This window comes from Pogoniulus pusillus, chromosome 23 (genome assembly GCF_015220805.1).
Source record: "Pogoniulus pusillus isolate bPogPus1 chromosome 23, bPogPus1.pri, whole genome shotgun sequence".
NCBI lineage: Eukaryota > Metazoa > Chordata > Aves > Piciformes > Lybiidae > Pogoniulus > Pogoniulus pusillus.
Window position 1 is genome coordinate 17,403,091 of NC_087286.1, and position 24,186 is coordinate 17,427,276.

General features: G+C 45.1%; 1 protein-coding gene across 1 annotated transcript; it reads right to left on the reverse strand.

Moving 5' to 3' along the window:
• Window positions 1-2,705: 2,705 nt before the first annotated feature.
• MAP3K8 (mitogen-activated protein kinase kinase kinase 8) lies at window positions 2,706-21,810 on the reverse strand. The gene is made up of 9 exons (XM_064162957.1): window positions 21,505-21,810; window positions 21,282-21,396; window positions 19,998-20,358; window positions 16,349-16,513; window positions 13,609-13,870; window positions 10,999-11,105; window positions 6,844-6,996; window positions 5,987-6,233; window positions 2,706-4,078 (listed from the first exon to the last, which is right to left on the reverse strand). The coding sequence occupies exons 2-9, from the start codon at window positions 21,314-21,316 to the stop codon at window positions 3,945-3,947; spliced, it is 1,464 nt and encodes a 487-aa protein (XP_064019027.1). The 5' UTR covers window positions 21,317-21,396; window positions 21,505-21,810; the 3' UTR covers window positions 2,706-3,944.
• Window positions 21,811-24,186: the final 2,376 nt, after the last annotated feature.

The window sequence follows — 24,186 nt, forward strand, 5'->3', positions numbered from 1 at the left end:
TCCCTGGGCAGCATCATGCAGCTAGAAAAGAGATGGAAAGCATTTTTCAACCATTCGTCTGTGCTCCACAATCTCCCTGGAGGTGTTCAAGGCCAGGTTGGATGAGGCCTTGAGTGACTTGTTCTAGTGGGAGGTGTCCCTGCCTGTGGCAGGGTGTTGGAACTGGCTGAGCTTTGAGGTCCCTTCCAACCTAAACCATTCTCTGATTCTATGTCCTAACATAGTCTGGTGGTGTGCACAAAAAGTGGCTCTTTCCCATGACCTGCTTGTGAAAGGAGTCTCTGGGTGGCCCCTCCTGTCCTTTGGCATGCCAGAACAGGAGGTGTGCAGGGACTCTTGCTAATGGGTGCCCATGCTAATTCCAGCTGCAAGACTCTGAATGTTCAACACTGGCCAAGCAGCCATCTGAGAAATTAGCAGTGGAAGTCATCCCTCCACCCCTTCATCGTGAAAGAATGCTTCTGGTCCTGCTTACAAATGTGCAGAGGGAAATACTATACCTCCCTTTAAGATATGCACTCTCAGAGACACACCTTGAGGCCTCCTCCTTCCAGGTAATTTCTGACTTCTTATCAAATCTGCACTTATTTGTGAGCTCTACAGGGAAAGCTAGGAGAAGATGCCAGAGTTGATATCAGAGTCTTGCTGCAAGGCTGGAAAATGCAGCCTGTGTGAGGTAGCAGTTGCACAAAACAGTGCAGAAAGTGAGACAGATCTGCCTGAGCATTTTTGATCATTATTTGTGTCATTTTCCTTCCCTGCTATGTTGCTCTTTTGGCAAGATGATTTGTTGTTGTGTTGCTGCCAAAGATGCTTTCCTATTTCTTGGGAGGAGCCAACTTAAATTCAAAAGGTACTTCTTGCTTGCTTGAAAAGCTCTTTTCTTATGCAGAAAATGGTTCAGTTTTCCCTGAAAATAACCCAGTGTGTGCATGAAAATGGCATTTGGCTAACAGCCTGAGACAGTGAAACCTGGTGTTCTGCTCTCTCAAAACCACCTACACTGGATGCAGCAGACGTGCCCCTCCACAGCAGCTCTGCAGGGTAAGCAGGAAGCCAGTGAGACCAGACATCAACACAGGCTTTTCAGACCACTTGTCAAACATATCCTTCAGTGGCAGCCTTTGCTGGCATCCCTGGTGCTCTCGTGTTGTCATGTCTCTGTGTCAGAAAGTGCAGCCATGATCCTCACAGTGCCCAGTCCCAGTGTCCTAGCAAGACATCCCAGGGGTCCAGAGCCACCAGCACCTGGAGATGGGAGCACAATGCTACTGCACTGCTGGCATTACTGGGCTAGGGCACGCTCCTGCCCTGCCCTGGGCTGCAGCTGGCCCCCACCGTCTCCAGGCACTGTGATGGAAGCTCAGTGGGCAAAGGACCCAGAGATCTCTATATAGCTCCACCTGTGCCACTAGTGGCAGGCAGGTCATGCCAAGTGGCTAGTGACCCAGCGCAGGGGCAAAGACATGGCACCAGCTTCCCCCTGGGATTTCACACTTTTCACACCACCACTTTTTCATGCTGGCCAAACTGTGCTTACTACTGTCACAGTCTGCAAGAGGAGCATTGTTCCTCTGCTCGTGGATGCTACAGCAGCATCCTTCCTCTGAAACTGGCTCCTAAGGGTTGGACTTGATGATCTGTGAGGTCTCTTCCAACCCTGATGATACTGTGATACTATTCACGTTTGAACCCAGATGTGTGGGCGAGCACAACGCTGCTGTTGTGTGCAGCATTGACAAGGGTCAGCCACGCACAGCTTTTTCTCCTGCGCGCCTCACTCGGGAGCACCCCTGGCTCCCTTCCCTCTGGACACGCTCAGACGGATGCCACGGCCGTGTCACCCCGCCGCTCGGGTGGCACACGGCGCTGTCTCGTGTGGGAGGTGCGTGACACAGGTGAGCAAAGGCCCGGGCTGTCGCAGCAGCTCGTCCCTCCCCGCTGAGTCATCGTGCCCCAGTATCAGTCGGCAGGGCTGTTTCTGGTGGCCAGCCAGCAGCAGCACGAGTGTGCCCACGAGGCTGTAGCGAGCCACTCCCAAGGTCCAGACGGATTTCTGTGGGTGTTGCTGAGTATGGCCAGTGCTCACTGCTTGTAAAGGACTTGTTTTCCCTTTGCCCAAATTACTAGCTTTGGATGGGGACAGTTTTAGAAGGGGACCTTGTTGGGTGTTTCCTGTAATGAAAAGGATGCTTAGAGTCCAAATGGTGTTTCTTTCCTGGGAACTGGCAAAGTCCTTCCTTCTTGGGCATGGGATGTAAAGCAAACTGTAGGAAGCAAAGCCTTTGCCCATGGTGTCAGCTAGGTAAAGCTTCCAGCCACACAGACCTTCCCAGTTTTGGCCACAGATAGCACCAGGCAGCTGGCCATCTAAATATTCTGCACAAAGCACTGGTGCAGGTGGGTTATTCCCAGCAGGACTTTTGGCAGCAATCATCAGGACTGAAGAACTGTGTGTTGTATATAACCCCTTCACAACACTTAGGCAGCCCAGAAGGAGGGCTAGGGTTTGAGAATGGGGCTTACTTGATAACATTCACTGGCTCTAGGTAGAGCCAAAATCCATCAGTGACAACCTCTACCCAACTCCCCAGTCAGTGGAACGATGTGTGTAGTGTACCTGGGCCATGGTCGGGAAGGTTGGACCCAAACACAGCCACAGCCCCACGCTGTTTTCAAAGATGAAAGAACAGAGTGACCACATCTCAAGGCACTGAGCTGAGTTTATTCATTTGACCGAATGGGTACCAAAGTGGAAATCATCTGTCAGACAGGAGCAGCATTAAATAACAGAGGCACAAAAGAGAGACTGTGCTTCTCACGAGGGTTCAGTGTACAACATACACAGTATGCCACTTAAACACAAATGCTTATAAAGACTCATCCTAAGCATCCAAAAGAGTTTTATAAAAGTTTACATTCTCATCCCATGGGATGTACAGAACTATGCAGTCCACATAGTTTTACTAGCATCCAAAACATCATGTTTCAAATATAGGAGGCACATGTAATATAGGAGCAATGTAATTCCATTTCCATAGGAACAGAAACGCAGCCCGTCGCTCCTGACAGGCTTTCCAATCCACAGCACTCACAGCAATTATACACCTGTACAATTTGAAAGGACTAAAAAGCAAGAGGCTGGAACCTGCCCACTATTACCAACAGGGAATAACATTTGATCTGTCCTTGAAAACTACCCAAGATAGCCTTGCAGTATCTGTAATGTAGAAAGCAGGCGGAGTCAGGGCCAGCTTGCTGTGCTGTTCCCAGAGCTAACCAACACAGCCAGGGAAAGATTCCCTCTGCCCACAGAGAAGTGGGACAGTGCCCTGCTTGGCTTTCACAAACACATCTGTGACCGAGTGATGCTTTGGCTCCAGAGATAGCTGATAAAAATTAGCCCAGCTTAAGGTAGGGGTGGGGGGGCCTCATTTCCATTAAGATTGACCAGAGACAGGCCAAGTCTCGAAGACAGAACAACACTGACCCAGTCTTTGACTGGTTAAATCAAAGACATTTTTCTTTGGAAAGGTCTTCTCTAAGGACAGTTCAGAGAGACAGAATCTTACAACCCGCAGGCTGAATTACACACACACATATATGTATTTTTCATGGCAGTATTTGCAAGCACATGTTACAAGCTTTACAAAAGTGCAAGACCCAGCACAGAAAGATATGCTGGATTGAGACATTTCTAGCAGTGTTCTTTTTGCCACCTTCTTGTTGGTCAACCAGCAGATGCACAAATATTGTTGTTTAGGATCAGCTTATCAGAGCCCCTAAGGGTTTAGCTTAATCATCTGTGCAATTAAACACTATTCACATTTGACAGCCCATAATGGCAAATTTTGGTTTATGTACAAATTTGAAAATCAAGTCTTAAAATCAGGTTTTAAGAGGTAGAGGTCCATTTCTGACCTGAAACATAAAATGTTACTGAGTCAGTCGTACTCCAAGGCTGGTGGTCCCCTAACAATATTGAAGTAACCAGCAAGAGCTCCAAGATCTATGTAGAGTGATCTTTGCCTCTTCAGCAGGTCTGACTCTTCCATGCTCCCAGTACACAATGATGAATCTAAAAAGAAGACAAACAAAGCATGTAATTGTTGCACAAGTAGCAACATTTGTTCAGTTTCATGGCTGTAGACCTTACTGGAATTATTGGCCTGATATTTGCTTTTATTTATCTGTGGTTTAGAAAGCTTCATGGTTAAGGACACTACAGTGGCAACAATGCTGGTGAGAGGCCTGGAACACAGTCCTGTGAGGAGAGGCTGAGGGAGCTGGGGGTGTGCAGCCTGCAGAAGAGGAGGCTCAGGGCAGAGCTCATTGCTGTCTACAACTACCTGAAGGGAGGTTGTAGCCAGGTGGGATTGGTCTCTTCTGCCAGGCAACCAGCAACAAAACAAGGGGACACAGTCTCAAGTTGTGCTAGGGAAGGTGTAGGCTGGATGTTAGGAGGAAGTTCCTGCCAGAGAGAGTGATTGGCATTGGAATGGGCTGCCCAGGGAGGTGGTGGAGTTGCCACCCTTGATGGTGATCAAGCAAAGCCTGGATGGGGCACTTAGAGCCATGGTCTAGATGACTGGATAGGGCTGGGTGCTAGGTTGGAGTGGCTGATCTTGGAAGTCTCTTCCAACCTGATTGATTCTATGATTAATCTATAATTAACATAAACCTCACATAAAATGGAGACAGCAAACCACCCCTCAGTGCTGGGGCAAAGAAAGGTAAGCAGTGCACTGCTGAAAACAGCCAAGTGTGTTCAACTATTTCCATCAGCTGGGACAACCTCTAAGCCACAGTGCTATTAGGAAAGTTTGCTGCAGGAAAAAAACCCAACCTGCAAGCTTTCTGCCAGCTGAGAATTCCCCTTCATTGGGGGAATTTTTGTCTAAACAGATGACATCCTCTTTGTGTCACTTGATGTGACAGTACAGAACAAATACAGGACCATCAACCTCAGCTTTATCTGTTTCTTTTAAATCATGGTCTGAAGAATCCAGGCCTGGTTTGCAGTGGCAGCACTCCCCTGAATACTTGTATAATGAGTACCCTGGAATCTCAAGCACCTAAATTAAAGTTCCATTTTTTCTTTTTCACTTCATTTTCAGTACTTTTCAAAAGAATTGATTCAGATGGCCTGAGCCAGTCAAAGGACTATGCACCCACAAGGCAAAATACAGAAGTAGAATTAAAGCATTCTGAAGCCTACTAGCAGACTGCTGGCACTGAATTTCCCTTAGGTTTGATATTATCTGAGGACACATTGAATATCCTAGATGGTTTATGTAGTACCCTTCATAAAGCACTTACTAATGCACAAGGGAACTGTGTTCTATCCTAGCTACTTTTGGTTTTAAAACTAAATGTTCGCACTGCTAACACTCAGCCACATCACAGTACTTATTGTTATAGAATCACGGATGGTAGGGGTTGGAAGGGACCTCCAGAGATTGAGTCCAGTCCCCCTGCCAAAGCAGGATCACCCAGGTCAGGTCACACAGGAATATGTCCAGATGGGTCTTGAAAGTCTCCAGAGAAGGAGACTCCACAACCTCTCTGGGCATCCTGCTCCAAGACTCTGTCACCCTCACAGTAAAAAAGTTTTCCCTCATTTTGAGGTGGAACTTCCAGTGTCCAGCTTCTGTTTGCTGCCCCTTGTCCTATCAAAGGACACCACTGAAAAGAGACTGTCACCTTTCTCGACACCCACACTTCTGCTTCATGAAGTGTCCTGAATGACAGCCCAGAGTTTTTTCAGGAGCCAGCCCTTCTGGAGCTGCAGAATTTAGGCTGAGCTCTTCCCCTGCTGAAGTCAATGGGCGTTTCACATAATGAGCTCTGGCTCTGATCTCACAGGGTTGAGTTGTTTACTGGTCACTTGCCAGAAGCCTTTGGAGTTGGTTTGATTCTAAACACTCAAGTTTTCAGACAAAGTAAAATCTACAAAGTGCACGGTAAGTAAGCTCGATCTCACTACCTGCAATGTTTTCTGGCAGCTGCAGCTCCTTCCTTGCCAATAGTCTTTTCCTCTCAAACAGTGCTGAGTCCAGGCTCTGGCACCGTGGCTGCTCTTCTGGGGGTGGGTGTAAGGCTTCGTGTTTCAGCAAATCTGCTGCAGACAGCCTATGATTAGGATTCCTTTCTAGAGCTGCCTCTATCAGCTCTCTCATGGAAGTGCTGCAGTCTTCAGCAATGTCCTCTAAGGGGGGAGCTTGCTTGTGGATCTGTTGGAACCAAAAGAAGACCATTAAAACAGTTATTCCAAAAACAATGGAAGAGGAAGCCACAGCTAACCACGAGTGGCCTGGAAATTCCCCACTTACAACTCATCCTCTCCCTGAGCTGGGTGGATCAATTAGAACAGAACGGCTGCACAACATCCACCTTTTAAAAATCAAGTTTTTCTCTTAAGTTTAAAACTCAAGGCAAGCCTAAAATCAGGTGCAAAGCAAATTCATCAGTACCACAGTAAAAGTATCTGAAAATCAGATTTGCCAGGCTTCAGTTTTCATTTGCAACTTCTAAGCAAAACAGACAAGCAGGACACAGATGGGCTTGTTCCAATCAAGTTTTAACACTGTTCTAGCCCTGTCCTTGCAGCATACTCAAGCTCTGTGAATTGTGAACACAAACGACAGAGATGACTCCCATTCAGCCTCTGCTTTCCCCTAAACAATCAAAACCCACTTCCCTCCCCTGAAGCAAAAAAAAAAGGATGAGATCATCTCTCTGAGAAACACTTTGATAGTTTTTAGATGACTGGAGCTTTCCCAGACAAGGGCACAGGAAACCCTTCAACTGAAACTGAGCTACAGCTTTGCTGAGGACACTCACAATATAGAGGTAGGAGGGATAAGCAGAACGAGGGTATCTGTTCACCCAGGGTGGGATGCCAGTTTGCATGTGAATAATTGTAGCTCCCATGCTGTAGATGTCCGCCTTTGTTGTGTGGCCTCTGCAGAGAATAACTTCAGGGCTCATGTAAATCTGTGCAGAACAGTAAAAAAGAGATTAGTCAATAGGGAAAAGCAATAAACATACACAAATCAGGACATTTTGTGACCTGGGAAACCTGGCTCTGAAGGGATACATCCGAATGGTGCTAGCAGCATAAAGACCAACCTGCATCCAGAGAATAATATTTTTCTGCTCTGACACCTGGACAAAGTCCTGTTCTGGGTTTACCCTCCCTAGACATGCCCCAGTTCAGTGGCTATGAGACTCAGCTGAGCTTTAGAAGGCTGATGTTCAAGCCAAGGCTCTGCCTCATTCAGCTGTGTTCAGGAACCTCACCCCTCTATAGGCAAAGGAGGTGCCTGAATCGCCAGTTTGTGTGAGGCACTGCAGGACTGCTCCACTCTGCTTCAACAACATGGGCATGTACCAGGCTAACAAGGGTGACTCTGGGGTAGGAGTCCGCTCCTCAGACCCCTGTTAACATCAGATACTTCACAACTCTTCTGGGGAGAGCTGACAGAAGCACATCTTCCTGTCTTCCTTACCCTTCTCCTCTCCCCACCTTGTCCTATCACCCGCATCTTGGGGCCTTATCCCAAGAAATGGCAGGTGAGGAGCCAGCCAGGTCTAAGGCAATGCATAAACAAAAATCCAGGTCTCTTAAGTCCTGCTGCATGTCCTTTCCCCCGGGTTACTCTCAGAGCAGCTATTAAGGGAGTATCCCTCTTCTATCCTTGTTTTTAAACCAACAACTCTAATCTCATCTAACCCAAAATACAGTTTCCATCCAAACATTTCACTGAAACGTTTGCCTTTGTTAAAAACACGAAGATTGAGTGGGAAGCTCCTGCCAGCTCCAGGCAGCTCGGGAGCAGAGCCAGAGGAGAACCAGATGGGCAGGATGCAGGAGGCACACCCCGCAACTGGCAGGAGCTGCTCGCACAGCTCGGCCACCATCACCACCAGCGGTTTCAACACAACGTGGGCACAGCCCACAACACATGAGGTTAGCAAGCCGCCCTATTTGCTTCTAGTCTCCACTCTTCCCTCACCCAATTTCCCTTTAAAGGATCCAAACAGAACTGTAATTAGTTCAAGTCATCCTGCCACAAAGAGTCACATTAAAAGCCATTAACTGACACAAGAGCAGGAAATTAAGTCATTGCCACATGGTTGGACGGCTTATTACCACAGACCCAGAAGAGCTGTAGGGTTCACTCAAATGCCATGGAATATTTCCCACTAAATCACAAACCCTATCTGCAGCACAGAGCTTCAGAGCAGAGGCATGGACAAAGGTTCAGCAGGAATCTACAGCTGCTACCGAGTCCTCCCCATTGCTATCCTCCGGGCAAAGATAGAGAGCATCTGCACCAGCCACTCCTAAGTCTCCTAAGAAGCAGAGAAGAGAAGTTCTGGTTTTGCACAAAGAAGTGATTAGCAAATACAGTGCAACTTGAGTGACATCTGTGTATAAAGAAGAAAAAAAGCAGCTGCCTTCTTGAGGAGAAAAGGATGCTGGAACAAGAGCCTGTCTACAATTACAGCCCAGCTGTGAGAACAGTAAAGATGCACCTTGACTGAAGAGTAGCAAAAGCCAAATGGAGACATGCACCTAAGCTGTGATTTTAGACTGGTTTATACTGGCCAAAGTTGTCACCAAAGTTGGCAGCCCAAGCCTATCTTCACCTTACCATTCTCACTCCTCCCTACTGCTGGGTTGGCACTTGGCTGCCTGTCAGACCAGAGACATGACTCCACTAAAAACCAGCCCTTTCCTTCACGCTGGGCTAGTTTGAGTTTAGCATTCCTGCAAATGAATCACACCTTCCACATTCAATAAAACCCTAGCAGGCAACTTTCCCCCCCACACCTCAAATGGCTCAACTGAAGCTAACTGGCTCAACTGAAGCTAACTGAAGCATAACAGCAAGCATAGCAAATGCCTAGAAAGGTAATTTCCTGCAGAGGAGTTTGACCACAGCCATGGTCTACTGTGCTGCATGACTTACCCAGAAACCCCAGGTTTTTCATGCTACACCAACTCAATGAAATCTATCACTCATCCAATCATTCTCCCCAGAATTGCAGCTATTGATTTTCATAAACGCAAAGAAGATTCACAATACTCAGACTTTCTGTCCTATAGAAGTGAATAAAAATTCTAACCCCCAAGAGGAGAAAGAAGATGCACAGGAGAAAGGTAACTCCAGCTGCCATTTCATGAGCCCCTGCCAATACCACACATAAAAGAACCCAGCCTGTCCACAGGCATCGTGATGGTGCATGGCAGTGACAGCCCTAACAAGTTGCTACACAACCACATGCAGCAACAGCACTCTGGGATGACTGCAGCACATCTTAAAGCTGCATAACAGAGGGTGCAAAACTCAGGAAGACTTTGGAGTCAAGATCTTATGTTGAAAAAACAAAACATGCTATCAAAGACATTTGTGGGAGACTGATCAGGCAATCTGCAGAGAGGAGGATGCCTAAGAGGAAGAGCGTGAGCAGAAAAACTTATAGACTGGCATTCTTAATGTTCCTGTAAGCCTTTGCTGTTTGAAAATCTCCTTTCCCAGTCCTTTTTCTGCAACCTTACTTCTGGCCTGTGGTGCTGTGGCAGAACAGCAGGACTGCTGATTCCAAGGACTGGCTGCTTCTCCCCTGAGGCAGCTAACACCAAGCACCACCACGCTTCAGGGTTGTGGGGATTATTCACTTTCTGAAGACACGACTGCAGGTGCTTAACAGTGCAGAATAATTTTCTTCCTACTAAATAAAGAAGTGTTTTTCACAGTTGTCCTTACCACTATGAACCTGGCCTGTCTCCAACAGCCAGGAGCACATCATCACCACTCCACAAACCTGGAGATTTCCTGTTTACACATATCTCCATCCTTATGAAATATGCTACCAGAGCTTCCAACTCATCCACTTTTCTTATTCTCAGCAGCAGCACACAAAACCCTCTCTAACCCCAAACTAAACTAACCCCCCCCTCCAAGCACGTACGTTAAATGCCAGGAAGTATGTTGCATCCAGTACAGTAAGAATTTTAAGCTCTTAACTCCCCTGTCTAGAAGGACAGTCAAAATAAACATTCCAATATTTTCCCAAATATCTTGAAAAAATAAATCACCCAACAAGCCTGATGTGAAATGCTCTCTTTTAGTTATGCAAAGGAGCCCTCTGAACACATGCCTATGCTGTGGAAAACTAGGAAAACAGTAACTGCCCAAGTTTCAGCTGGAGGATTTCCTGTAAACAACCTCCTCTGGCAGCAGAGAGCATGCAAAGCTACATTTGCAGCAGCTATCCAAGATAATTGGCACTGCTAAAGCTCCAGCCCTGAAAACAACAAGGCATGAGTGTAGCTCAAGCTCAAGCAGTGTGCAGGACCTCTGCATGTTCAGAGTCAAAGTCACTGAGAACATTTAAAAGGTCCCCACCTACATCACTGTAATGCCTAAGCAAGTGTAGCAGATAATCATCAACCATGCCATACGTAACACCCAAAGGACAGAAGGGTTACATCTGGATGGGGAACAGAGCTTAGAAATGCTAAGGGATGGAACCCAGAGGGCTGTAATTTCTGCAGTTTCAAAGGAGGAGTCAAACTACTGTGCTGAGCAGGTCACTCTGGTCCAGAGCAGGTGTTTCAGAGGAAATCCCTGGTACAGCAGAGAACAAATTCCTGTTTGAAGCTGATCCACTGCAAACAACTCTCCTCACAGCACTGATCCTTTATTTGATTTCAGTGAACCCTGATTTTTCTACCTTCGGATTTAATGATCACTAACAAATGGGACTGCAGAGAAGATGATACAGCTTTCAAAGTGTAACACCTAATTCTCCATTCAGCAAATTGAAAATAAAGACATAATTAAGCTTATACTACTGTTTACTTGTAACTTTTTGATTACAAAACCCTTTTGCCCAGCCTGTACCCTGAAGCTCCAAATCTGACTCTAAGCATCACAACCATGAGAGTAAGACAACACAATGGATTTTGCCCCTCCAGTTTCTTACCTCTGTTCCTCTAAGGTCTTTGGGATAGTAAATGTCTTCAGTCATTTGAACACTTAGGCCAAAATCCACCAAAACAGCCTTAGTTGACATAAAGACAATATTGCTTGCTAAAAGAAAAGAACAAAAAGATGACATTTCAGTTTCTAGCACCACGAGCACTCATTTTACAACACATCTCTTTTGATTTGGATGTTAGCCTGAGAAAAGAGGTAGCACAACCAGTCTCATGGTCCTTCTTTTAGCCAAAAAGGGTCTGTTAGTGACCGGGTCCAATTTTAAATTATATCTTAAAATTCAAACTGTTCAGGTTTAAGTATAAGAAGAATCCACAATTGGTCACTTTCTTTTTTTTTCTTCTGGTTTTGAAGCTAGGAGAGAGAGAAAATGGCTCAAGATAAGGGAGGAAGGTGGAAGACTGGTAGGCACCTCAGCAAGGCTTGCTTTGAACATGCTTAATGATCTCCAAGGTGAAGAGTATGCTGTGCATGACCACAAACAACGTAACTGTTGGTCAAGAGGCTACTCTACACTATTAAACGAAGACAGAAGCAGAGAGCAAACAACAGCAGTCACACCAGTCTCCTGCATCAGTCAGCCAGAGTGGCTCAGAGTGATGACTATGGCTGCAAAAGCAATAAAAGACAAGAGACTTCCAAACTCCCACTGAATTGCAGCATTATCTAGGAGCTTAATTCACTTTCTTCCCAAAAAACTCTGCCTCAGGCAGGACTTTGTACTCAGAGGCCTTCTTTGCAGTTGTATTTCTGATCAAATATTTATGGAGGTAGTGCTCTCTGTAAGCCTTGAAAATTTCTTGTTTGCTGTTTCAGAGGTGTGGACAAATGAAGTCTCCAAGTTACAGAACACAAACACATTTTCTCCTAGAGGAAACTGTGGGTCACTTTCCATCTTGACAGTGTCCACTGTGACCAGCCAGTGGGAAGATGCAGGCTTGATTTCAGCAGCACTGGTTCCTGAAGCGATCTTTCACACCCCCACCTCCTTGCCAGAGCTACAAAACTGCACAAACATGTGACTTTAGGGACACCTTTAAACATATGGACTGAAAACACTACAGAAAGGATGGTGCAGAGGGCCACGCTGCCACAGTGCAGCATGCTCTGCTGCCTCCTTGGGACTGCACTCAGCTCCAGCTGATTTTGGGCTGAGGTTCCCCTCAATAAATAGCCTTGCTTTCCAACCAAGGGTTTAAATGAGTGCCAACTCTGAACTCCTCTTAAATGCCAATAAAAAAGCCTTCTCCCCTTCCTGGCTCAGGGCAGTCTTTCTCTCAGTAAAACTCCATCTCCTCTTTCGTCAGCAGGACAGAGACTGAACAGCAGTGGATGCAGGGAAGGAAAAATCAGAGATGTTTGGGAAACAGCCATTTCTCTTGATTCTGGTGACAGAAAACACCCACCTTGCTCCCTTGGGCAGAGACCACTTTGTTAGGCAGTGGGCATGGCTGCCATTAAAGGGGTGGGATACCCACATCACCTCCTCAAACCAAACAGCTCCCTGCAGGCAGGAATGTGGCCAGGGTTTGTACCCTGGCATCTCCAGGACTGGTACCCATCAGCCCCAGGAGGCCCCCACCTTGGCTTCTGCCCTGCATCCAGTAATGAAGAAAGAGGCTGGAAAAGGCAAACCACATTCACATCCACCACATTCACAATGGACTGCTTCTTCTGTCTGTTATCTCAATGAAATGGGTTGGGTATTGGCTGCTTTGGTTTTTGAATCTTTTAATTAATGTCATTGTTACTGCTAATTAGAATAAACTCAGAGGAAAGCCTCTTACTACAAGTGAGAAAGCAGAGCTCAGGGGAAAATGAAGCAGTTTTAGAGTTACCAGAATCTCAAAAGTGTAAATCTCAAAGTATTGACCCACACTGACTTAAAGAAATTGCAAAGCCAAGATGAAACTTCAGCAAAATGTTGCTACCTTCTGTAAACTATTCATTGTAACACTTCAGTTTGCATATTTCTACTTTAAACCCTCAAGTTTACTAATGATTAACCTATACAAATGTCTGCAATCAAAAGCACTGGTACTAAAAAGAAAGAACTTTTCTGGCTGTAGGGGGAGGTGGTGCTGGGAGAAACAGTGCTTAATATTAAAGTTAATATAATGCATTAGAATTAAAATGTTAAGCCATTGAATATTACTGTCTTGAATTTAGGGTTACCTCTGATGATTTATACATGTCAATACCCAGAGCATTTTAGAAGTAAATACAGACTAGAATTTATAGTCATTGTTGAAAGAAAAAAACAAAACAACAATACAAATTATGTGTTTAGTTGCAGCTTGAGGAAGAGTCTTAACACCTAAAAGAAGGTGCAAGTGTAAGGTGAGCCTGGAAGCAGCCAGGATGAATTTACATGGAAAGAGGAAAACTTCTGCCTAAACACAGACTGATAACTTCACTCATTTTCTTCAGGTTTCTATTTCAAATTGAGTCACTTGACAAAGACAAAAGAGCTATGACCTTGTCATTTGTTGTGCATTATCCCTCCCTTCTTCCCAGAGATGAGTCTATGTGCCCCCAAGTCAGCCTCAGCCCCAGCCTAGACCAGAAAGCACACCAAGCAATCGCATACACATACGTTTGATATCGTGGTGGATTATCCTCTTGGAGTGAAGAAAATCAAGTCCTTTCAGAATGTGCTTTGTCACCCAGATGATTTCAAATTCTCTCATAGGACCACAGCTCTCCAGCTTCTCCATGACAGATCCTCCCTCTCCAGCTTCCATAAAGAGATGGATTGTCTCATCCCATAAAATAGCACCGTATAATTCGGCAATGTTTTCGTGCCGGAAACATGCCTGTATTTCAACATCTGAAGGTTTGAACTGTTCCACTGGCACCTAGGGCATTGAAACAAAACCACAGGAAAGCAGCTTAAAAACCAAGTTATCCATACTAACACTAATGCTCCTACAGATTTAAAAGGAAGGAGGAAGCAAAGCTCTCCTAGCTGTGTGTTAAAACACAAGAGTTTTATTTCGATCCCGTGATCCACTTGTTAAAGTATGGGGTTTTATGTCAATCCTGTGACTTGTTCTTCTTTTCCAGTTGAGATATATCCTGTTTAAAGTTGAGAGAGGTTTTGGAATGATGCCCAAATAAAAAGTGTAATCTTCCAGAACAAGCAATGTAGTAAGAGCTATTCCCGTCAAAATCTGGCGGTTACGCAAAAGCTCTGTGCAAACTTCCTGGTGAAGGAGATAAAAATCCTGCTGCTTTTTCCATTAGCTTTGTGCAGTCTCCTCTGCTCTGCTGCAGCCATAGACCTGTCTGACAGGTGGATCAGTGCTTGCAGCACTCAGCACTGTACAGACAAACCACGCTAAGAAGCAGCACTGACCTTAAGTCAATCCTTATCAGCACTGGTTTATGGCTTAAAAGAAATGAAACCTGCTTTAAAGGCAGCATCTGGCAGCTCTGGATTTCTTTTAAAAGTACTGGCAGCAGATTGCAAAGACAATAAACCCAGTGCTTGTTCACACATGGAAAGGCTACTATCACTCTCTCTATTCTCCTTCCCTCAGCAGACCTAGAACCATAGAACTGTTTCAGCTGGGAAAGACCCTGAGGATCCTCGAGTCCAACCAATGTGAGCGTGAACCAAAGAAGAGGCTAATCTTTCTGTTGCCAGGAGAAACTGCATTTTCTGATACATTGGGATGCTTTAATTCTGCAGTGGATTATGCAGGAGCAGCAAAATGCATCTGTCTTCATGGAGACATGCTGACTGCAAGGGGCACAACTGCCACATGCAGCTGCCTCCCCAGCTCTCACATACAGGGGCAATACAGGTACTGATTCAAAAGTCAGGGGATGCAAAGTCATTTCCCAGATGAACTTTTAGCAACCCTGAATATTCACTGCCTAATTCAGAACTGTTAAGTTGAAAGAAAACATTGGTTTGCTTAAAACCAGAGGACTGCTCAGCAGTTTTCTTCAGACATCTGACAACCTTAAGCTCAGTCACTAGCCAGAACACAACGAGAGCTGCAGGTAAGATGAGCCCTCAGGGACATTATTGGCACTGAAATAAAAAAAAACTTAAGTTCAAGGACCCCAGTTAAAGCACAAGATCCTAAAACCACCTGCAGCAACATGGTTTTGCTATCATCTCCAGGAGAAACGTGATCTCATGCTGGTATTTTACTACCAAGAGTACAGCAGGACAAGTAGAAATTCTTCAGCCCCCACAGCACAGCAGGCCTGTCCACGTGGCAGTAACACATACTTACAGATACTTCAAAATGCAGAAACTTTTGCAGTCTTAAAGCCAAAAAACTAAATCAAGTTCACAGTTAGAAACATGCATTTTCCCTGCCTTGTGTAAGCCAACAAACCCAAGATGATCACCAGTCTAATGGTGGAATGTGATTTACAGATTGCACTGAGTTGGCAGAGACCCTCAAAGGTCATCTTGTCCAATCTCTCTGCAGTGAGCAGCAACATCCCCAATTAGATCAGGCTGCCCAGGACCACATCGAGTCTGACCTTGAATATCACCAGGAACAGGGCCTCAACCACATCTCTGAGCATCCTGTCCCAGTATTTTACCACTCTCATTGTAAATAATTTCTTCTTCCTTTTGTCCAAACTAAATTTCCCCTGCTCCAGTTTCAAACCACTGCCCCTCATCCTATCATTACAAGCCCTTCCAAACGGTCCTTCCCCAACATTCCTGTAGGTCCCCTTCAGATATTGAAATGCAGCTCTAACCCAGAGGCTTCTCTTGTCCAGGCTGAACGGCCTCAATTCCTTCAACCTGTCTTCACAAGAATCATAGAATCAATCAGGTTGGGAAAGGCCTCCAAGCTCATCCAGTCCAACCTATCCTCCAGCCCTAGCCAACCAACTAGACCATGGCACTAAGTGCCTCATCCAGTCTTTTCTTCAACACCTCCAGGGACAGCAACTCCACCACCTCCCTGGGCAGCCCATTCCAATGCCAATCACTATCTTGTGAAGAACTTCCTCCTAATATCAAACCTATACCTCCCCTGGCACAGCTTGAGGCTGTGTCCCCTTGTTCTGTTGCTGGTTGCCTGGCAGAAGAGACCAACTCCACCTGGCTACAACCTCCCCTCAGGTAGTTGTAGACAGCAGTGAGGTCACCCTTCTCCAGAGTGACCTCCAGTGAGGCCTCCTCTTCTCCAGGCTAAAGAACTCTAGCTCCTTCAGCCTTTCCAGCCTGCTGATCGTCTTTGTGACACTTCTCTGAACCTGCTCCAGCAGGTCCATGTGTCTCTTGTGATGCAGACATATTTGAAACTCTACTGCATGTACAATGTTTGCACAGAGATAAAGCTGCTGAACTAACATACCAGTTTGCATGCCATTCGTTTCTTGGTTTCTCTATCTTGGGCCAAATACACTTTCCCAAAAGCTCCTCGAGGAATAAAATCAGAGCCAATGTTCCTGTAAGTCAGCTTCCAAGGAAACAGCAGCACATCCGAGTCAATCTGATAGCGCCCATTCTTGGGGGTGATCTGCAGAGTAATTAAAAACAGCCCAGAAATTAAACCAAAAAGCAACCACAAGGCAAAGCACTTCAAGCCTAATTAATTTTCTACATGCAGAGAAGGGGGGGTGGGGAGGGAAAAGTATCCCTTCTGTATGCACATGCTGCGTGCGGTCTGTTTGGCAGGCTTTATTTAGAAACACCAAATGGGAACAGCATGTGAGGTGTGGCACTCATTCACAGTCCAGGCATCCACATTTCTCTCCACTGACTAACTTTACAAAGTGTAAGTTGCAATTAATTGGCTCGAAACAACAACAACAGCAGCTGGGTTAATGAAATTACCTGCCCCTTGTTATTAGATCTACCTGCGCCTTCGTCCTTCCTGCGACCCAACTTGTTACGCCGCATACCTCTTGCTCACTGGCTACCTTACACCACGTGAGCAAGAGTTTCAGTGTTTCCTAATATCACATCTGCTGCTAAGGGAACATGGCTACATTTTGCATCTTGTACCAGACTTTCTGCTGCCTAGTAAAAGGTAGAAGTAGTCTGTCACAATTTTACCAGCCATCTTCTTCTGGTTTTATATTGTATTTAGGAAAAAAAACCACAGTGAGAGTCACACTGTCTGCTTTAGGTGGGTCATGTTGGGAGTTTTGGTTCTCTGTATGGTCAGTGAGGCCAGGAAGGTGCTCCCAGGCAGCAATTCAGAGCATCTAAGTCAGTATCTTGCTCTAAATCTTCCACAGAAACAGCTCCCTTCCTCTACACATGACAGAAAGACCTCTGATGATGCTCCAGACCTCTGATGATCAGAGAGCACTTCTACAAGGACAGGCTACAAGAGGTGGGGCTCTGCAGCCTGGAGAAGAGAAGGATTTGAGGAGACCCTGTAGTAGCCTTGAAGTATCTGAAAGGGGCCTACAGGAGGGCTGAGGAGGGACTATTTACAAGGTCTTGTAATGACAGGATGAGGGGTAATGGGTTTGAACTGGCAGAGGGGAGATCTAAACTAGGTGTTAGGAAGAGGTTCTTTCCAGTGAGGGTGGTGAGACACTGGCACAGGTTGCCCAGGAAGGTTGTGAATGACAGAATCACAGAACATGACTGAAGATCACATTCTGTGATTCTGTCATCCACAACCTCCCTGGAGGTGTTCAGGACCAGGCTGGATGGGGCCTTGAGTGACCTGTTCTAGTGGGAGGTGTCCCTGCCTATGGCGGGGAGTTGGAATTGGATGACCTTTGAGGTCACTTCAAACCTAAACCATTCTATGATTCTAAACTCCTAACTATAGACATGTGAGTGCTGCTTCAGATGTGATGCTCTTTCTTCAGCCTCTTAATACTGTTTCAGCTAAGGAATTAGTAATGTTTCCTGTGAATATGCTCCTAATAAATCCAGGGATATACAGTATTGTCAGTATCTGGAATATCATTAACCTGGTTACTGCTATTTTACTGAGATTCTTGAAGCTATGCAAAAGCAGATCAAGGATATTTATCATATCAGATCTGTCACATGGCCTCACATACTGGGCTCTTCAGCTACTCTTTTTAACAGCACATTAGGAAGATTACTGGGTTCAAACTTCTTTTGAAGATGTAATGTAGAAAACCTTTCAGTGTTTTAACTATGTTCAGGCTTTTCAACTTGGAAAGTATCTCCTTGACTGCTAAAAACTGTCATTAGTGACTAGGATCTACATGAAATAAGTTAGCACTTGGAAGTTCTTATTTTTGGGGAGGATAAGTTCTGAACTGATGGGGGAATTGTGTCTTTTAACAAAAATATTTTGCTTAGGATATGCAGAATGAGCTTCTCCTCTAGAATCATAGAGTCAACCAGGTTGGAAGAGACCTGCAAGATCATCCATTCCAACCTAGCACCCAGCTCTATCCAGTCAACTAGACCACGGCACTAAGTGCCTCATCCAGTCTTGTCTTCAACACCTCCAGGGATGGCAACTCCACCACCTCCCTGGGCAGCCCATTCCAATGCCAGTCACTCTCTCTGGCAACAACTTCCTCCTAACATCCAGCCTCTACTTGGTAAGAGCCAAGATGCAGAGCAGCAATCTGGACATCTTGCCTGCTCACTTCTGCATTTCCAGGGATTGAGACTCACTAATCCACATGAGCTGCACCTGTCCTGAAAAGGAATATAGACCAAGCAGAGTGGACTTGCAGAGCAAGAACGCAACAGCCCCCACACTATGCATGTTTTCAGGAGGATTTCAGGACTAATTCCTAGACTGGTCCTGTGGTGGAAATGCTCATCTGTGGCTCTAACACATCCTCCAGTTTAGTTTCAGTGGAAAGCAATCCAGCTTGCGCACTCTAGAACCCTTTGTGAAGTGAGCCATGGTGCAGTCAGTGGGGTCACCAGGCAATGAGAAGCACTCCTGACCCTAACTGAAATGCTGTAGGTATTTCCAGTGTACCTGCTGAAATGCACGGACAGGTAAATGCCAGGCCTCCAATTCCCTGTTGCTTAATGGGATCACGTGCACCTAAACAGTACATGGGTCATACCAATTGTATGCAGCTGCAGGAACAAGGTGCAAGCCAAACAAGCACCAGTATGTAGAACAGTCGCTATCCCAAGTAGAGGAAACTTTTAATATTAGTGTCACTTCACTAAGAAACTCAATTACAGAGTTTAGAAGTGCCTGCCTTGCAATACTGCAGTGCTGCCTGCAAATCAGAACAAAGCAACACCCTGTGCTATTGCACACCTGAGCAACCAGCAAGCCTCAAGCAAACAGTGTTCACATACAAAACATACCACGTGTGAGACATTGAAGATGGCAGACATAGAACTTCTTAATGAGGCAGCAACACAGACATATATGAATAAACTTCCATTCCATAATGGATTATTTCCAGAGCAACTGATTTTAAATAGAAGTTCAATGCCACTAATACCTACAGTTACTTGTAGAACATGAATCACTTTAGGGGGGAAAAAAAGGTAATATGTTTCAAAGCAATGCATCTGTATCTGAATTTAGTGGTGTGTGGTACAACATAACACTGTCATTCTAAAAGTCAGTTGATACTTTATGCTTACTCTCATTACATTACTGTTTCCTGTATTTTGTGCAGAGTACTTTCTAGACCCTTATTTGGGAGTTTTGCATAATGAATTCGTTTTACTACATGCACACAAGGCACTGGAAAATTCTAACCGCCTCCCAAATCTGCAAGCCACCAGGCTGGTGGCTTTTGCTTTTCTAATGTGTTTGTATTCAATGTTGGAAAATGCTTCCTAATCTCCAGGATTACCAAGAGACAACATGTAGTGGACCCTTCTGAATGACAGACCTCTCTCCACAGCTGCTTGAGATTGCAGGGGCTAGACTTGATGCCCTCAGAGATCCCCTCCAGTCTCAGGCTTGCACAGAGAACAACAGCCAGAGTGTTACCCCTGGGACTGAGGGGAGATTTCTGTTTAGGATCTAACTCCTAAGGGTCAATCATTTTTAAGTAAAAAGAAAAGAGACATACCACGTTCAGGAGGATTCCTGATTCTTGCTGTCTGCATCCTTTAAATTGCTTTGCAGTGTTAGACACCTGGTTTGCAAAAGCAAGCAGATCTTCCACAGTGCCATATTTGACAGAAGACATCAAAGAAACTTCCCTTTCACAAAACAGTAAAGATTCTGCACGTTCTTCATTCTGATTTGCCTCTTCACACATTGTAATTAAGCTGTCTTCATAGACTGCAAGGTCTCCACCTGGATAAAGGTCTTCCATGATGTCTATCACCTCAGACATATTTAAATTAGTTAGCAACAAGTCAATCTCTTCTTTGCTATCACTACCCGTGCTCATATACTCCATTACTGTCCACTTTGCTAAATCACTCCTGGAAAAAAAAAAGGCAAGAAATAAACAAACTTAAAGCCACTTTTCACCTAAATGCTTCAGCAAAGTAAGAATGAAAAGAAGTGTTCAGGGTGACAGACAGCTTATCATCATACAGTTAGAGTTATAATCATTAATTTGCAATATGAAGAAAATCATAATTACTAGACTGGGTGAGGATGAACTGGAGAAAAATTCTTTGCTAGTAAATTTTGCTTAGGAGTTATTAATGAACTTCCCTTGTCATTTAGTTTTGGAATTTACTGAGATAAAGCTTTTAGTTAGAGGAACTGGTACAGTAAGGAAGCAAGAACTAGGTATATTTTGCTGGATATGCAAAACCGAAGGAGTATCCTCCACAAAAACAAAGGAATTAACTGTTTGGAAATGGATGACAAAGAGAGATATAAATATACACAGTTAGTTTATCCCAAACTTATTTGACATGTCCAGAAAGATGAAAAGGTCATGGAGCAAGGTCATTCCACTAGTAATAAGCACCTCTTGGCATAATTACTAAGCACGAGTAAGTCACCACCTGAGATACATAACCCACCTTTTTTTTTGCAAACAACTGAAGAGAACAAGACTTGAACTGAAATTTTCACCAGTTCCAAAAGAAAGTCAGTTTCCAAAAGAAACTGAGTTGTTATAAAAGCAGTGAGATTTTTAAGCAGCATCCAGCAGTTTGTTCTGCCCTCACTAGTCCTAGCAATGACTTTTACAGATAAATCTTGACTACTTTTCCAAAGTGAACTTTCACTACAAGAAACTGAGCTCAGCATTCCTGAAAAGTGCCTTCCCACCCCAGGTTCCTACTTTAAGCCAGAGAGAGTTAATCTATTCCAGTTAAAAGCAAGCATGGTCAGTCATTAAAATACTTATACAAACACTTTTCAACACACAAATATCTAGAGCGCTTACCTTGTATTTATCCTGGTTACATCACACAAAAACATCAAAGAGGTCTCAATATAATCCTTAAATTTGTCATGTTTCTTGAACTGCTGGTGATCACTTCAGAGCGTTCTGCAGCAGCCTATTAGAAAAAGCAAAACAAATCAAGCCACGGCATAGCAGCTCAAGCAGGACACTGCTGCTTGATGCTCATATGATCATCTGCTTCACGGAAAGAAAAACTACTAACCACAAGGCTGAGATAACAGGGGATTTTTCTGCAGAAAAAGATGACAGTTCAAAAAAAAAGAAGAATCCAGCTGCTGTATGACCATTCAGATTTCCAAGTAGTTGTGAAAAATAGTTTTTCCACGGTTAGGTCCTGAGTTTGGTCCTCCCAGCTAACAGCAAAGAAGAGAAGGATCTTCTTTTCCCCTAGCAGAGCTGAGTTTAGAAAACTCTCATTTCCCTTTTTCACAATCTGCTGCAACCATCTAATTTGGGCGAAAGATAACAACCAGAGAAAAAGAAACTTGAAAAAGAAAAAGCAAAGCAGCAAGTGCAATCTTATTTATCTTTGAAGGGCAGGCAGCAGACTCGGTCTCCCGAGGCCACGAAGCAATGCCGTTTACCCAGGCACAGTTTCTGGTTACGATCATTATCTTTCTTAGCCTCCCTGCAAGGACGTGGAAGCTTTGTGGCACATATTTCTCATGAGGCAGAGTATTTACGTCAGCTCTAGCGTGGAAGAAAACCGAGCAAAATGACGCGGCCGGCTTGGCAAAGCAAACTCAGCCCACGTGTGGCAGCTTGCGAGGCAGCGCCGCGCCGGGGCGCCCCGCACATGCCCTGCGGGAGGAGCCCAGGGGGATGCAGCACACGCTCCTTTGCAGCCCCCTGGGTGATGGTGGTACAGCACCACCGGGGCTCCTCGCCCTCCGCCCGATGGACACAGTGATTCTTGCCAGCACTTCACACCGGTTTAACCAACCTCAAGTCAATCTGACAGCACCTCTAGCGTTAGACAGCTGGGTTGGAAACCTTTGCGGTCACCAGCGCGACCCGAGCGGGAAGCACCCAGGCTTTGCATCTGCTGAGACAGGTCCGGTTTTTCTAACCCACACAAGAAACAGAAGATGCTAGAAGTGCCTTCTATCCCCTGACACCCCACCTTCCTGTTCCATGCCCAAGCTAAGTGCTCTTAACAAAGCCTGAAACCCATTTATCGTAAAAGAGATTGTTTTCCCCCACAACAGAACTTTTTACTCCTTGCCATTAAAACCCGTGCTGAATTAGTGAGGGTGGAGAGGAAAGAAACAGCCCAGTCATAAAAAGAACTGAGAAACTGCATGTGTAAAGTCAGGCGAAGTTAGAAACTATTTCCAAGGGACTTTCTGAAGAAAGACATGAGCCTCTAGATGCTTTTGTGGACTGAAATGAGCATCCACCACCATTAAACTCACTCTGAAAACGTTTTCATGCACAAGGCATCTCTCTGCACAGTTTAGAACAAATGCTGCTTTCCACGGGTGCAAACTCTGCGCTGCTCCTCAACGGGTTCCCAAACTACAGCACAACACTATTAACATCCTAGACAGTTTCACTGCTAGCCAAAACAAAAAGGCTCTGAATAACAAGAAATGTGCCTATAACCTGACTGTTCACAGTACCGGGCTTTTAGTGCTTGAGAGCAGCTGCAGACTCTTCATTTCTCCTCTAGCTAGCAAGTTCTGAACACTAAACGTTTACATAGTGAGAGCAGTATCTAGAATATGCTTAAATTAAGCAGCAATTTATGTACTATATTTTCACCACTAGCAAAATAAATAAACATTTTTTTGTTGTTGTTGACAGGGAATTAATTTTTCCATTTTATCTCTAAAATCCTCTGCTGTGGTGGGCACTCAAGTGGTGTTTAAATACTTCTACCTGAAGAAGTGACATTGCCAGGCAAGCTTTACTGACGTTCTCAGTTAAAGAACTGTTTTTACCAGAAGTGGAAAAAATAAACTCAACGTCAGTTGCTAAAGCACCAGACTCTCCAGTTCTGCCATGATTTCAACATCCTCTCATGACTAATTTGCAAGCTAAGAGCTGATTTCTCTATCAGAAGCAGCTTTTACTTAAGCCCCTCTTTCTGAGAAGCTTGAGAGCCTTACACCCATCATATTAAAATAAGAGTAACCCCCTAAGAGACTTCTGAGCTCCTGTCAGAATTTTGGTGTCAAGGATCAATAAAGCAAAGAATAAAATAAAACATACAATTAAAAATAAATTTAACCCCTTCCCCAACAAACTAACCCAAGACTATACCAGGCTGGCTCAAGACACTCAAGACATCCATAATAAAGACTACTTGCGCTGTTTTTAGGGGATAATTTGCCGGTTTAAGGGGCTAGGGGATAATTTGCTGGTTTATGGGGCAAGTAGCTGTCCACCACTGATGAAAAGAAAAAACAAATAAAGTCCTTATTTGCTTTTAAGAAAAGTTATTTAAAGACTTTGAAAAACCCAAGCCCTTCGGAAAAATAATCTGGTGTTAAGGGACAAGCAACAGTTTCCATTTCTACATAATTCCACATTTTCATTTGGGAAAAATAACATTAAAAAAACCCAAAACAACATCACAGAAACTACCCAACGGGAGACCTCCTGGCGCTGACAGCGGCAGTTAGCTCTTCTCCAGCAGGATGGTGTCCAGTGACCCTATCAGGCCCTGCAGCCCCCGAGGACAGCACCAGGTGCTGCGATCAGACCTCAGCCGCCGGAACGACGCTGTCCAGGGGGCTGAGGGCAGCCAGTAGCCTACCAACATGCACCCCCAGCCCCTGCTGGAGCCGCCTGAGTGGGGGGCGAGTTCCGTCCCGTCCCGTCCCGCTCTGTCCCGTCCCGTCCCTCGCTGCCCCCTCCGAGTCCCGCTTACCCACGGGGC

Excerpts from the sequence above, each read along its gene's own strand:
- MAP3K8 (XM_064162957.1), bottom strand. The coding sequence starts at position 21,316 with ATGTTTTTGTGTGATGTAACCAGGATAAATACAAG. Across the intron at positions 20,359-21,281 it reads GTAACCAGGATAAATACAAG|GAGTGATTTAGCAAAGTGGA; the intron begins GTAAGCGCTCTA and ends TTTTTTTTCCAG. Across the intron at positions 16,514-19,997 it reads CAGGAATCCTCCTGAACGTG|ATCACCCCCAAGAATGGGCG; the intron begins GTATGTCTCTTT and ends ATTACTCTGCAG.